This window comes from Marmota flaviventris, chromosome 10 (genome assembly GCF_047511675.1).
Source record: "Marmota flaviventris isolate mMarFla1 chromosome 10, mMarFla1.hap1, whole genome shotgun sequence".
Classification (NCBI taxonomy): domain Eukaryota; kingdom Metazoa; phylum Chordata; class Mammalia; order Rodentia; family Sciuridae; genus Marmota; species Marmota flaviventris.
The window spans coordinates 40,340,922-40,353,191 of NC_092507.1; the positions used below are offsets into that span (position 1 = coordinate 40,340,922).

The following is a 12,270-nucleotide window of genomic DNA, read 5'->3' on the forward strand; positions in this document are numbered from 1 at the left end:
CACTGCTCCATAGTCTAAAGGTTGAGTATTTCTAGTAAGCCAACCTTTCTCATTGTGTGGGTCTGCTTACCACCTTTTCCAGAGATAACTGCAGTAAATCAACTCTAGCCCAGGAGTGACAGAATTCTGGTTCACAGGGCTAGGGTGTTGCTCAGTATGTACAGCATTTGCCTAGCATGAATGAGGCCCTGGTTTAAATTCTCAGCACTGAAAAGAAGGAAAATAAAAATATGGCCCATGAATCACTTGGCCCACAGATACGATGGTTTTGACCAGCCAAGCACTCATAAGTGTTTAAAAGTTACTGATTAGCTTTGTACATATCCCACTGTCTTGATGTTCCAACTTCTAGTCTGATAGCAGTCCTCTTCTACAATATAGTTTGCTCCCCCCTTAAGCCTCAGTTCAGGCCTCTGAGACTGCATCTTTGCAGGCTTCATTTACCATCTCTGGAATTATTGACTGAACTCTACCTACCAAGTGGGAATTAGATCATGCCCTTTTCTCTATCATCCCTCAGTGATTTTATGAGTACATATTACTTTTTTGTTTCTTCCTTTTGTTTTTGTTCTGATTATTCACATTCCTACCTCAAAATGCCAAATAGCCTAGGGGAACCAGGTGACACAAACATATTCCATATGTTCCAACCAAGGATTTCCAGTGGTTATTAGCCAGTACCTCCTCCATCTTTGGCATAAGCCCAAGATTCAATGTACATTGGGGAGACCAGCTGTGAAGTGAATTTTACAACTTGACCAGTAATTTAGCAAAGTATGGGCTCTTGAGTTCAGCTACCTGAATTTGAATCTTCTCTGCTACATGATCTTAGGTAAGTTGTGTCTCGGTTTTCTCATTCTATAAAATGGCAACAGTAGTCCCTGCTTGATAAGGTAGTTACATAAAATACTTAAGAGCCACAACTGGTATACTTGAAAGCAACAAGCTAAGATTGTTGGCTTCCTATCTTCTTAAATTTACTTGGGAATAATTCTAGGGAAAAGTGGATTTAGTTTCTTTCTTAAATGGTCTAATAATCCACAGGCTGTTGCTTTCTGAAAACCTCCTAGTTCTACTCTTCTCAGGCTGGAATCTCCCACCTGGACCACAGCCAAGTCTTGGGTTGATGTTGGCCTTTTAAAAACCTAGCTTTGATGTCAGGTTGTGGCTTTTGCTGTGAATGACAATAACTGTCTTGGAAACACTCCCATTTGACTCATTAGATAAGGAAATAGGGAAACCTGCCAACACGTGGGAGAGCTGATAGAGACCATCACACTGCCAAGCCACCCTGCCAGGGTGCAGGAGGGCCTTTGTGACCAGTTGAGAGGCCAAGGTATACTTTCAAGGGCCTGTTCAGATCCTGTTACACAGTTGCTACTTCCCTGAAAACTGAGTTCATCTGTGTGGCACAAGATTTAGACCTTTTCTAAATGAAGATTACTTGTTCTCTGGAGTCCTGGCTATTGTGGAGCTCCTCCTCCCTCATCCTACTCCTGTTTAAAGGAGTCTTTTGTTTCTGGTTGAACTGCTTGTAAAGACAAGCAGAAAAATATGGAGGTGTATCTAGTCCCTCTATTTGCAGATGAAAACTAAGAAACAGACTTGCCCTGAGTTGGAATCAGAGCCTTACTCTAATATAAATTGCCATTTTTGAAAGAGTCTGTGGCTTTTCCAAGGTCACCTTGTCAAGAGCAAAGTTAAGACTAGAATTTAGATCTTCTAATTTCCAGGCCAAAACTAATCAGCAGCCTCTGCAGGGCAGATGTGCTAGAAAGATCAGCAGTATTAAGAGATTTAATGACCAAAAATGACTCAAAGGAGATATCAAGAAGCCCATGACACGATTTTCACCTTCAGAGACCCCTGGATATGTTGTTAGACTCAAGTGTTTTCACATGGATGTTTTGGGGGAGACTATCTCAGAAGCTACAGAGGAGGTAAAACCCCACTGATTATCAGTCAGCTTGCAACCAGGGTAACAGGTAAAAGTGACACAGGCCAATTAATGAAGCCCAACAGGAAATCAGTAGTAACAAATATTGGCAAAGGAAACAATCCTCCCATAAAAATTTAAAGCAAAAAACAGCTGAAAGGAATGTTGAAAAAAAATTGTTTTTGTTTTATAATTTCCTTCTTAATTCAAGGAGAGATTTCTTTCTTTCTTTTTTTTTTTTTTTTTTTTTTTTTTTGTGGTGCTGGGGATCAAACCCAAGGTTTCACATATGCTTGGCCAGTGCTCTTTCACGGAGCTACAACCTCCAGCCCTATTTATTTTTTAAATTCTTTGGGGATCTTTATTTTATTCATTTATATAAGGTGCCGAGAATTGAACCCAGTGCCTCACATGTTAGGCAGCTACCACTGAGCCACAATCCCAGTCCCCCTATTTTGTTTTAAACTGCATTTTGCAAATAATGTGTCAGGATACTGTGACCAGTGCTGCTTTGGTGTATCCATAGGCAACCTTCTAATATGTAGGGAAACCAAAAAAGTCCACCACCCTCATCAAGGAATCACCCCTCTCACTTTGTCCTGTCCAACAGCCTAAAAACAGGTTGATCTCCCCCCATCCAGGCTTTGGAGAAGAGCGAGCTTGCAAAGGACTGGCTCTCTCTTGGACAGCATATTTTTTTCACAGCGTTTATACTCTGACAGCACTTTTGAGAGTGCAAAAGATGTTATTGGATGAAGAGTTTTTTGTTTTTTTTTTCTGGTAAGAATGTGTTTTAGCTAAAACCAGTTATTCCTTTCAGTATTGGTTAGGGTTGATTGTATATCAGTATTAACCCAACCCCTGGCAGATGTTCAGCTGTTTGCTAAACAGCAATTCTAGAAAATTTGAAAAAGATGGCTGTGATTCTTATAGAAATTGCATTCATGCATCTGGGGAGTCACTTCTTTACAGATGAATATTTTTACTGTTAACATGATTTCCTTTTCAAAAAAATAGTTATGTTGAAATGTACTGACATTAGAATGTGAACGGTAAAACTGTTGGTAACCGAACTTGAGTTCTCACTTAACAGTCCCAGAGCTTACAAATTCAAATGCTGTTAGGGGCCAGAAAGGTAGAAGTGGTGTTTAAAGTAGTCTCTACTTAACTCCAGCTGATTGTCCTCTTGTGGGAATTGAGGCTCAATGTTGAGGCCGAAACCAGATTCATTTGCAAAATCTTCTCTTTTTTTAAATGTTGGTAACTTATTCAAAAAATGTTGACATGGGCCATGTTGCTTCTAATCAAAACTTTCTGCCCTGCCCAAGAATTCAAGCAACACGTATTTTATTGAAATAGATGTTGCATGACCTCTTCAAGTGTATAAATTTTATTACTTAAATATCTCTTCACTGAAAAATCTAAAACATAATACAGCAGGCCAAGAATAATCATTCTATTTCTAAGAAATAGAATGTAAATAAACATACCTGACTGTAAATAAACATACCTTGGAGTGAAGTACATATTTTCATTTCATTATTCCCAGTGGTTTTAGTTTGGCATATAGCAAGGATGCAGACTGGTTTCTGAAAACCACCTCCCTCACTTCCCACAAAGTTCCTGGTTTTGGCGCACAAAGGTTACAAGGTGCCTCTGCTGGGCCTTGGCATCCCTGTTCCCTACTGGTGGAAACTGATTTTTCTACAGATGGGCTCAAACTTCATCTCCCTAAAAACACCTGCTTGATTTTTAAGTTGGACAGTTAATAAGCGGGGGGATATGAAGTATGAGAGTAGGTGTCTGTGTGTGACATTTGTGCCCTACCTCCAGGAACCTCAAATTCAGAGTCACAGACCCTCTGGATATTCTTTAGGTCCTCTGAAAGGAAGGTCTTTGCTGAGGCTTAAAAAGCAGTTTGGCCTTTGGCATCTTATAAAGAGATTTACTGCCACATCAGTGTGGGTGAAAACAAAGGTTTACAGGTGGTTGGTTGGTTTTGTTTTTAAAGCCAACTATAATCCCATCATTGTATTTCTAAGGAAAATGTAAACTGTTCATACATTCTCATTAAACATCACAGTGAAAAACAAGTACCCGTATGTGTGATAGGGCAGGCAGAGGGCTCCATCTGCTCTGCCCTTGGCAAAGGCCTGTGGCCACACTAGTGAAAATGCCAGCTTTGCTTCTGCATGGATACTCTTGCTGTGCCATCCCACTGGAGCACCGGTGGACCCCAAAGGCAGGGCAGGGCAGGGGGAGGGAATCTTTTGAAATGTTTCCAGGAGCTCTGTCCAGCTGTCTCTGTTCATCTTGCAGCCCAGGAATGCTACACAAAGCTACAAGGACAATGATGAGACTATGGATCTGGTGCCATTCTCTAGGGAAGACTTGGCTTGGAGTGTGGCTGCCTGGATTCGAAAATGCGTCCTTGACTCCATGGAATAATTCTTGTAGTTTTGCCTGGAAGTGAGCAGAAAATTAGATACATGAAGCTGCTCTGGGAGGTCTTTTTTCTTTTTTCTATTTGAGCTTCTCCCCTGTTATGTTTTAGAGACTCAAATCCCTGACTCATCCATATGAGTGTGGAGTCCTAGCCAAGGGAAGGAATACCCAGAGGGTGTGTGCCCCCTCACCCTGGTATCATGCCCTTTGGAACAGTTCTTGGTCCTGTTGGGTCCCTAAACATGAAGGGGTGGTTTCAGGAGATATATCCCTGGACTAGAAGGCAGGAGACCTGGGTCCTCACGCCAGTCCTTGGTAGCCCACTTCCTCTGGGATTCCAATTACTTGTTTGTAAGTTGAGGAAGTAGTTTTCCTATGATAGTGCAGAGCTGGGTACCCCGGGATACATGATTGGCCTCTGGACTGTGTGCCCTCCCCAAGAAGCCTCCCTCACTGCTTCCTGAGGGCTCCTTTCCCCCTGCCCAGCTCCTGAGTTCAGAGTGAGCAAAGGACAGATGGAGGTGACTCAAGCCTTACTTGGCTGACTCCAGGAGTTTGATGGCCTCTTCGTTTCTGCCTTGCTCCATAAACAGCAGGGCCAGTTCCAATAGGGCATTTGGGATCAAATAATGGTCATATTTAATCTTCTTTTCACTGCAGAACAGAAGAAGGCATGGCTTACAAATTTTTGCCCTTGAGGTGTCCTTCGGGTCCTCCTCTGTAGCTTCCCAAGAACTTCATATGAGGATTTCCTGACCTGCATTCCAATTTGGGAAAGTTGCCACTACCTAACCTTAGAAAGGTTAGAGTCCACAGGGGAGCCTTCTAGTTCTATACCCTAAGGCTCCTGACAATCTATGTGTCCTGTCTATACTTAGCCTATCCCCTGCCTCAATACCAACTGCATACTCCAGGCTGAATGGTTTATTAAACTGGGAGGTCTCCTGGCTCTGACCCATGTTCTATGCTGCCCCTGAGTCATACTTTTAAAACACAAATCTGCCTTGTCCAGTATCCTTCCTGGCTCTCCTCTACAGGATAGTTTAGCCTTATGCAAAAGAACATGCAGCCTTCTTTATTTCATGTTATACCCTTTTCTCTATAGCTTCACTTATGCAGCAAAGGATCTCACCACTGTTACCCCAATCTCAGGTGTTTATCCTGTGTCCAGGCATTTGCACAGGCTGTACCTACTTTCTCCCTTACTTTCTCTGCCTGATAAACTTCCCAATTTAAATAATCAGCACTGGAAAGCCTTTTCTAGCATTTCCAATTAGGTTTAGATCCCTCCTCCAGGCATCCTCTGCTTCCCTCCAGCATAGCCCTAGGCTGGGCTATCCATAGATATCCATCTCTAACATGTTGCTTCCCATGCTGCTGAATTACAAACTTTACCAGGGCACTGTTCACTGGAAACATGGTTGTATGATTTGGTGAGCCTGGACGTCTAGGTCTGAATTCTCTGTACCCAGCACAGTAGACAGTAGTACACATGGGTGAATGGGGTTGGCTGCTATCAGCTACATGAGGATGGAGGAGGCCCCCAAAATTCTTCCCAGGAGGCCTAGGCCCAGCAGGAGCAGCCAGAGGTACTTACTTGGCAGAGATGCTCCTGAAATTCTCCTCAGCCTCCTCGATACGGCCTAGGTATTTCAGACACAGGCCTTTCAACAGTTTCACCAAGCACTGATCATCTGCTGAGTACTCATTCTCTGAGAACAGGGGTGTAAGGGAAGAAGATATAGGCTTAGTCATTTCTGCTTCATTACTTGGGGAGCTCCTACTCTGTAGGTCCCAAGATAAGAGTGAATCAGACAGTCCCTGTCCTAGGGGGAGGGGAGTTCACATCTGAGAAGGAAAAAAAGATACTGAGACTGACAATACAGAGAATCAGGCATGAAAGAAGGAAGCCCAGGGGCTGTGGAAGCCTAGAGGAGAGGCCTTGACAAGGGGACAAAGGATAGCTACTTGGAGGAGCTGACATTTAAGGTCAGTCTAGAAAGAAAAAAGGACAGTTACCAGAATAGAGAAGCGAGGAAAAGCATTTTTGGCTGAGGGAATCTTCAACTGTAAAGACCTGCCCTAGCCTGGCAGGTTCAAGGGCCTGAGTGTAGTCACCTGGGCCCTTTGCCAGCATCTCTTCAGCATTGGTAATAATCTCAAGCATCCCATCTGTGAGTTCCGGCTGCTTCCCAATCACAGCATAGCCATTCCAGATGTACATCATTTCCTGAGGGCAGGGGATAGGGCAAGTCAGTCCTACATTTCTGCCCTAAATGGGGACTTAGTTTTTCCATCTATAAAATGAAAGCTCAGATCAGAGGATCTCACAATCCCTTCTAATTTCTCAACCAGGTTTCAGCCCAGCCTGTAAAGTTGTGGGCTTGAGAGTGGTATGGAGGGAACTTCATCACATATTATTGAGATCTCACCTTAACCCCAGTCAGGAATTTAAGATGGCCCAATGTTGGGGAAGGGGGTACAACAGCTCAGTGGTAGAGCGCTTGCCTAACATGCAACAGGCCCTATCACTGGCAGTGGGGCAGAGGATTCAATATCCTCACTATTCTGCTCATAACTACCAATATGTTTCATCTACTTTTCTATGGCTTCCCTGGGTACTGTTATGTCTTCTTCCAACCTCTGTCCAAACTTGGCATTTCTAAAGACCAGGCCATGTCCTAGCCAACAAGAAATCCTCTTTTCCATCCAGCAGGGACTCCTTATATTGGAGGAGCCATAATTTATTCAAGTACTTTGGGATAATAGAATTTAATACTGTCATCTTTTCTCCTGTCCTCCCCAATGAGCTCAATAATGGCAACTCACATTCCATTTCCTTTAGAATTGCATTACTATCATGAAGACTATAAAATATATCCTGATTCCATTTTGTTGTTGTTTGTTGTTGTTTTGCCTTGACGTCCAGAAAGTTCAGGATATTAAATTTGCATTCAAGTAACTGTTAGCTTAGATTAGCATTTCCTAAACGATCAAACCCAGTATTGGAATGTAATTTGTATAAAGTTCTAGAAAGATACTGTTGCAGTTATTATATTCTAGGAAGGGAATTTGAATTTAGACCAGTATTTCTCAAATTGTTCTATTGTCCCAAGTTAGCCAATATCCCATTAAAAAAGAGGGGGGTTTTGTGCCCAAATAAGGGGAAAAAAATCATACATATCTTTAAGCTTCTTCTGGGAAACCTATCATTTAGATCAGCATAAAAAATCTCCAAGAAAGTCTACAACATATCAACTTTGTTTAGGCTCACTTTCCCAATGTATTTAATCACTGAAACTATTTTCTGCATAAATAGTGTTTTGCAGATTACAGTTTGGGAAAATTCTGCCCTAACTTTTCAGTAAAGTTGCATCTTCTGCCCTTCCTACAATAATCCTTTCCTCCATTTGATAATAACAGCTTTACTATATATTTTTAATTGTAAAATTTTTTAACATTTAGAAATATTCAGGCTCTAAATAAAATTCTTTATAAATATTGAGCTTTTCAAGTTACAAAGTGTTTAACTGTGGAAATAGACAAGACACATATTATCAGGTTTATATTGAAGAGGAATTCTACCTAAGGTATGCATTAGTGAGTAGTGGAGCTGGCTTCAGGTCTCTAAATCAGGGTTCCTACTTTTCTAACTGCCTTACTAGTTGAATAACAATATGATTTTTAGCTAAGGGGAAGTTTATCTGATGCCAGCTCAAATCAGGCATTGAATTAGCTTTATAACAGTGGCTCAGAATACAGGTTCTGAAGCCATGCTGCTGAATTCAAATTCTGACTCCAATTTACTAGCTGAGCAAACTGGACAAGTAAGTTCATTTTTGTTTAAAGTTAAATAAGACATGGGCTGGAGACTCCAGCCCTCAAAAAAGATGAGTTTAGTGAAGGGGGCACCAGCATGAGCAACAATTATTATCATCATGTGACAGAACTGGAATAGTCTGGGAACAGAGGACAGTCAGGTTGATGCCTCTGCCTAGGGACCAGGCTGTGGCCTAAGAACTGCTCTTTCTGCCCTGAGGTATCTCCTCCCCATGCTCCAAGACCAGCACTTTTCTCAGGTTCAGGGCCAGGTCAGTTCATCTCTGTTCCTACCCTCAATCCCAGGTGAACTGTGAAACCCTCTCCAGGAGGGTTTCAGAGACAAGAAAGTTTCCTCATGTACTTCCCACAGGCAGTGGCTCTCATCTAATTTTCACAATCCCAAACCCAAGGGCAGGATCAAGCCAGACCTTCCTACCCACCAGAGCAGGGATTGGCAATGAGATAGGGTTCGGGGAGAGGTAGCGCCTGGACTTCCGGATGGCAAACTTCTCTGTGGGTAGAGATTTCCCAGCAATCTTGAGCTTGAGGCCTGGCACAGCTCTGAGAAAGAGACAAGGAGGGTGGGGAAGAAATGAGAAAAAGCAAGAAAGCACTGAGGGTCCCCAGGCTACCCAGCCTCTACTTGGTCCCTCTCTCTGGACCTGTTTTTCCATCTGTATGAAAAGAGTGACTCTTAGAGCCTTCCAGGTTGAAATAGCCTCTGGCTATAGTCTTATTTCATAGGCCCTATCTCATCACCTGGCTACTTCCTTTGGCTAGTCAAAGGGTTTGTGGCTGGTGAAGGTAAAAATATACCCAAATGCTACTAGGCTTGCCCCGTGTTATCCTAATATTGCTCTTCTTCTCCCAGGCTCCATTTCCTGGGAGGACCCAATGGAAATCTAATTCTAGTTTCACAGGGGAGACCAACATCCAGAAAAAGGGTAGGACCTACCTAGACCAAACTGCTCAAAGCCTTAGTTAATTCCAGTCTCTCGAGCTTTAGCCTCCTCAGGTGTTTCCAAGGGCAGAATAATATGCAGTATGCAGCTAAGCACACCTCCATATCTGAATCTTCACCCACCAGCTCTCCTACCCTCCAATTTCTGCCATGGTCACTTGGTATGGCCATGACCTCAACCTCAGGCCTGAGACATTTAGGCTCCAGAAACAGCTGGACATAGGAGTGATGCCTTGCATGCTGGAAGGAACCTCTCTGAGCCTCAGTTTTCTCATCTCTATAGTATTAATGATACCTACCCTCACAGGCCTTCTGGAAGAGTTCTATGGGACAGGGATATGGAGTTTGCTATAGTAGCAGGCACTTCATAAGTGATACATGCTGTATGTGACAGTAGTAGTCCAGGAAGTTCATATTATACCCACTTCCAAGTCTGCAAAATGGGTTCAGCCAACCTCACCATGACCCTAGGAAGAGTCTAGACTCCCTTCTTTAGCCTGCCACAGCTAAAGGAGCTTTCCCTTAACAATCTTTTTGCCTAGGGAGGCAAACAGGTGGTACAGATAAGAATGAAAACAGCACCACTTGGCAGACTGCTCACTAGGTTCCAGGTCCTAGGCCAGGCACTTTAAATATATTATCTAGTTGTCACACAATAACCCTGCAAGATTTATGATGCTGAAACTGTCCAAGGTGACACTACTAAGAAATGGCACTGGCTGAGCTAGGCATGGTGGCACACACCTGTAATCCCAGCCACTTAGGAATCTGAGACAGGAGGCTTAGGATCCTGAGGCAGGAGGATTGCAAGTTTGAGGCCAGCCTGCGCAACTTAGTGAGATCCTGTTCTCAAAAATAAAGAGGGCTGGGGATGTAGCTCAGTAGTAGAGCACTCTCAAGTCCAATCCCTCGTACCACAGGGGGGAAAAAAAAAAGGCACAGGCTGGATTAACCTTGTTGGTTTGGTCCTCATTTGTGGGGTGGGCTCTGTACTGTGCTTCTGGAGTGCATCAGGCTAACTCAGCTGAAGGAGGACCTGCCCCTCTGTAGGTCTCAGTGTCCACCTCTGTTTTACTGACCAGATGGAAGAGGCTGAGTGGTAGATGAAGTCTACAGAACCACTTATGAAAGGAAACCTGGGCATTCAAAGGGTTCTGACCAGCAGCAGCAGCAGCATCATAGTGGGTGACAGGAGATGACAAGCTGTGAACACTCTCTGGACAGGAAGCCCAGAGCTGGAGGAGATGGCCACCTCACCAGGCCCCTTTCTGCTACCCTCATCAGCTATGAAAGGAGCCTGGTTGGTCTGTCTACAGTGGGATGGCAGGACCTACCTAAATAGCTCCACTTCATCATCCCCAAAGGGCTTGTAGTCCTCCTTCCCAAACATGCTAAGGTAAGCGGCCTTCATGTAGATGTAGGTGGCCTGTGAGACATCAAGAGACAAATGTGAGTAACCCTCCTGCCAGTCACTGTTCCAGAATGGCACAAATTCCTCATTCAGATCTCACTGTGGCTCAACATTCTCCCGAAGCCCCTGGGGAGAAAGTGACAGTGAGGAAGCTGAAGTAACTTTAGGAATTGAATTGGGAGTTAAATCCTGGAGGATCTTATGTCAAAGCAGTCATCCCCTCCATCCTGAAGCAGTGGAGAGAAGGACCAAGCAACTAGTAGCTGGGATGGAGACAAAGACAGCGAGAGCATCAGGGCTTCTGGGATGCAGCGACTGAGGAATGGACTCTTGAAGGTCATTCAAGGAATTGAAGATTCACAGAGGCACAAGAAGGGGCCTTCCAGCCAACAAAGGGTGGCCCGAACAAAGCACTGGGGGTGGGACTGTGCGATATAGACCGGTGGCAGCCGAGTCCGGAACTGGATCCCTGCGCGCCTGCGCACGCCCTCCCCCGGAAGTCTATGGGAGAGGCGCCCGGTTGGGTGCTGCCTGGCTCAGTGCTGCCCAGCTGCGTGCTGCCCTCAAGTGGCCCATCCTTGAACCACAGCTCATGGCTCCTGGGGCTGCTGCCAAGGAAAACACCTGCCAGTAGCCAAGAAAGAAATAGGAGCAGGACATCCTGGAGTCTGATCTCTGGAGGAGGCAGAAAGCAGCCTTCCATCTGGCAGCCAAGCTGAGCCCGCGCCTCAGTCAACCCTTCACAACGTCAAAAAGCTGATGGAAGTTCCCCCTTGTGGAAACCTGTTCCCCAGCGCACTCTAGCTCTGTCCCTTTGCCCCGCCCAGTTCCCAGCGACTTTACCTCCTGTCCAGCCTTGAATCTCACAGGCCCTGCTCCCACAGACACCCCTCAGTCACCGCACCAGCCCCCCCACGCTCTCCCCGCTGCAGGCTGTACTCCTAGTCCACATGGTCTCCTGTGCTCCCTGCTCCCATTCCTACTCCCCTGCAAGCCATTACCCACACCATGGACTATGAGATTCAGTTTTCCCCACTCTCCTACTTCATCTCCTACCATCTCCCCTCACTCACACACTCCTGCCACAGGCCTTGAGCTATTCCCAGAATAGTGTGTTTCCCTGTTTTCCAACCAGGCCTTATCTGCAGCCTACTGCATCCACAGCTCGCTCTGTTTGAAGGTCCTTTCTTTTGAGGGGGTGGGTATCAGTATCAGGAACTGAACCCAGGGCCAACTCAACCACTAGCCACATCCCCAGCCCTATTTTGTATTTTATTTAGAGACAGGGTCTCATTGAGTTGCTTAGCGCCTCACTGTTGCTTATGCTGGCTTTGAACTCGCCATCCTCCTGCTTCAGCCTCCCGAGCCACTAGAATTACAGGCGTGCACCACAGCTCCTGGCTCCTCTGTCTGAAGTAACAGAAAAGCCTGCACCTTCAACACATTCCAGTTTCTTCCCTGACAGGCATCCCTGACTACCCATACATTAGAAGGGGATCAACATAATGATGTATTATACATCTATATATGTAGTTGTATATACATCAACTAGGATGTTAGCCTTGAGCAGGGTCTTTGCTTTATTCACTCTTGTATTCCTGTCCTAGAACAGGACCTGGCACTTGGGGGTGCCCAGAATGCACAAATCTGTAAACCACTAGCATTCAAGGGTTGTCCTTACCCCTGATGTTACCA

At 44.8% G+C, this 12,270-nt stretch overlaps 1 protein-coding gene across 4 annotated transcripts in view; it reads right to left on the minus strand.

Annotated features, from left to right (window-relative positions):
• Window positions 1–4,181: 4,181 nt before the first annotated feature.
• Ttc39a (tetratricopeptide repeat domain 39A) overlaps window positions 4,182–12,270 on the minus strand; it is a 36,455-nt gene continuing 28,366 nt past the window's right edge. For 2 of the 4 annotated variants that reach the window (XM_027944895.2, XM_071617815.1), the window contains 6 exons: window positions 10,499–10,590; window positions 8,644–8,764; window positions 6,500–6,611; window positions 5,979–6,093; window positions 4,919–5,035; window positions 4,182–4,399 (listed from right to left, as the gene is read on the minus strand). In XM_027944895.2, the coding sequence (XP_027800696.1) occupies window positions 4,276–4,399; window positions 4,919–5,035; window positions 5,979–6,093; window positions 6,500–6,611; window positions 8,644–8,764; window positions 10,499–10,590 (681 nt within the window). In that variant the 3' untranslated portion in view covers window positions 4,182–4,275. The other 2 variants (XM_071617814.1, XM_071617813.1) reach the window with 2 other exon arrangements.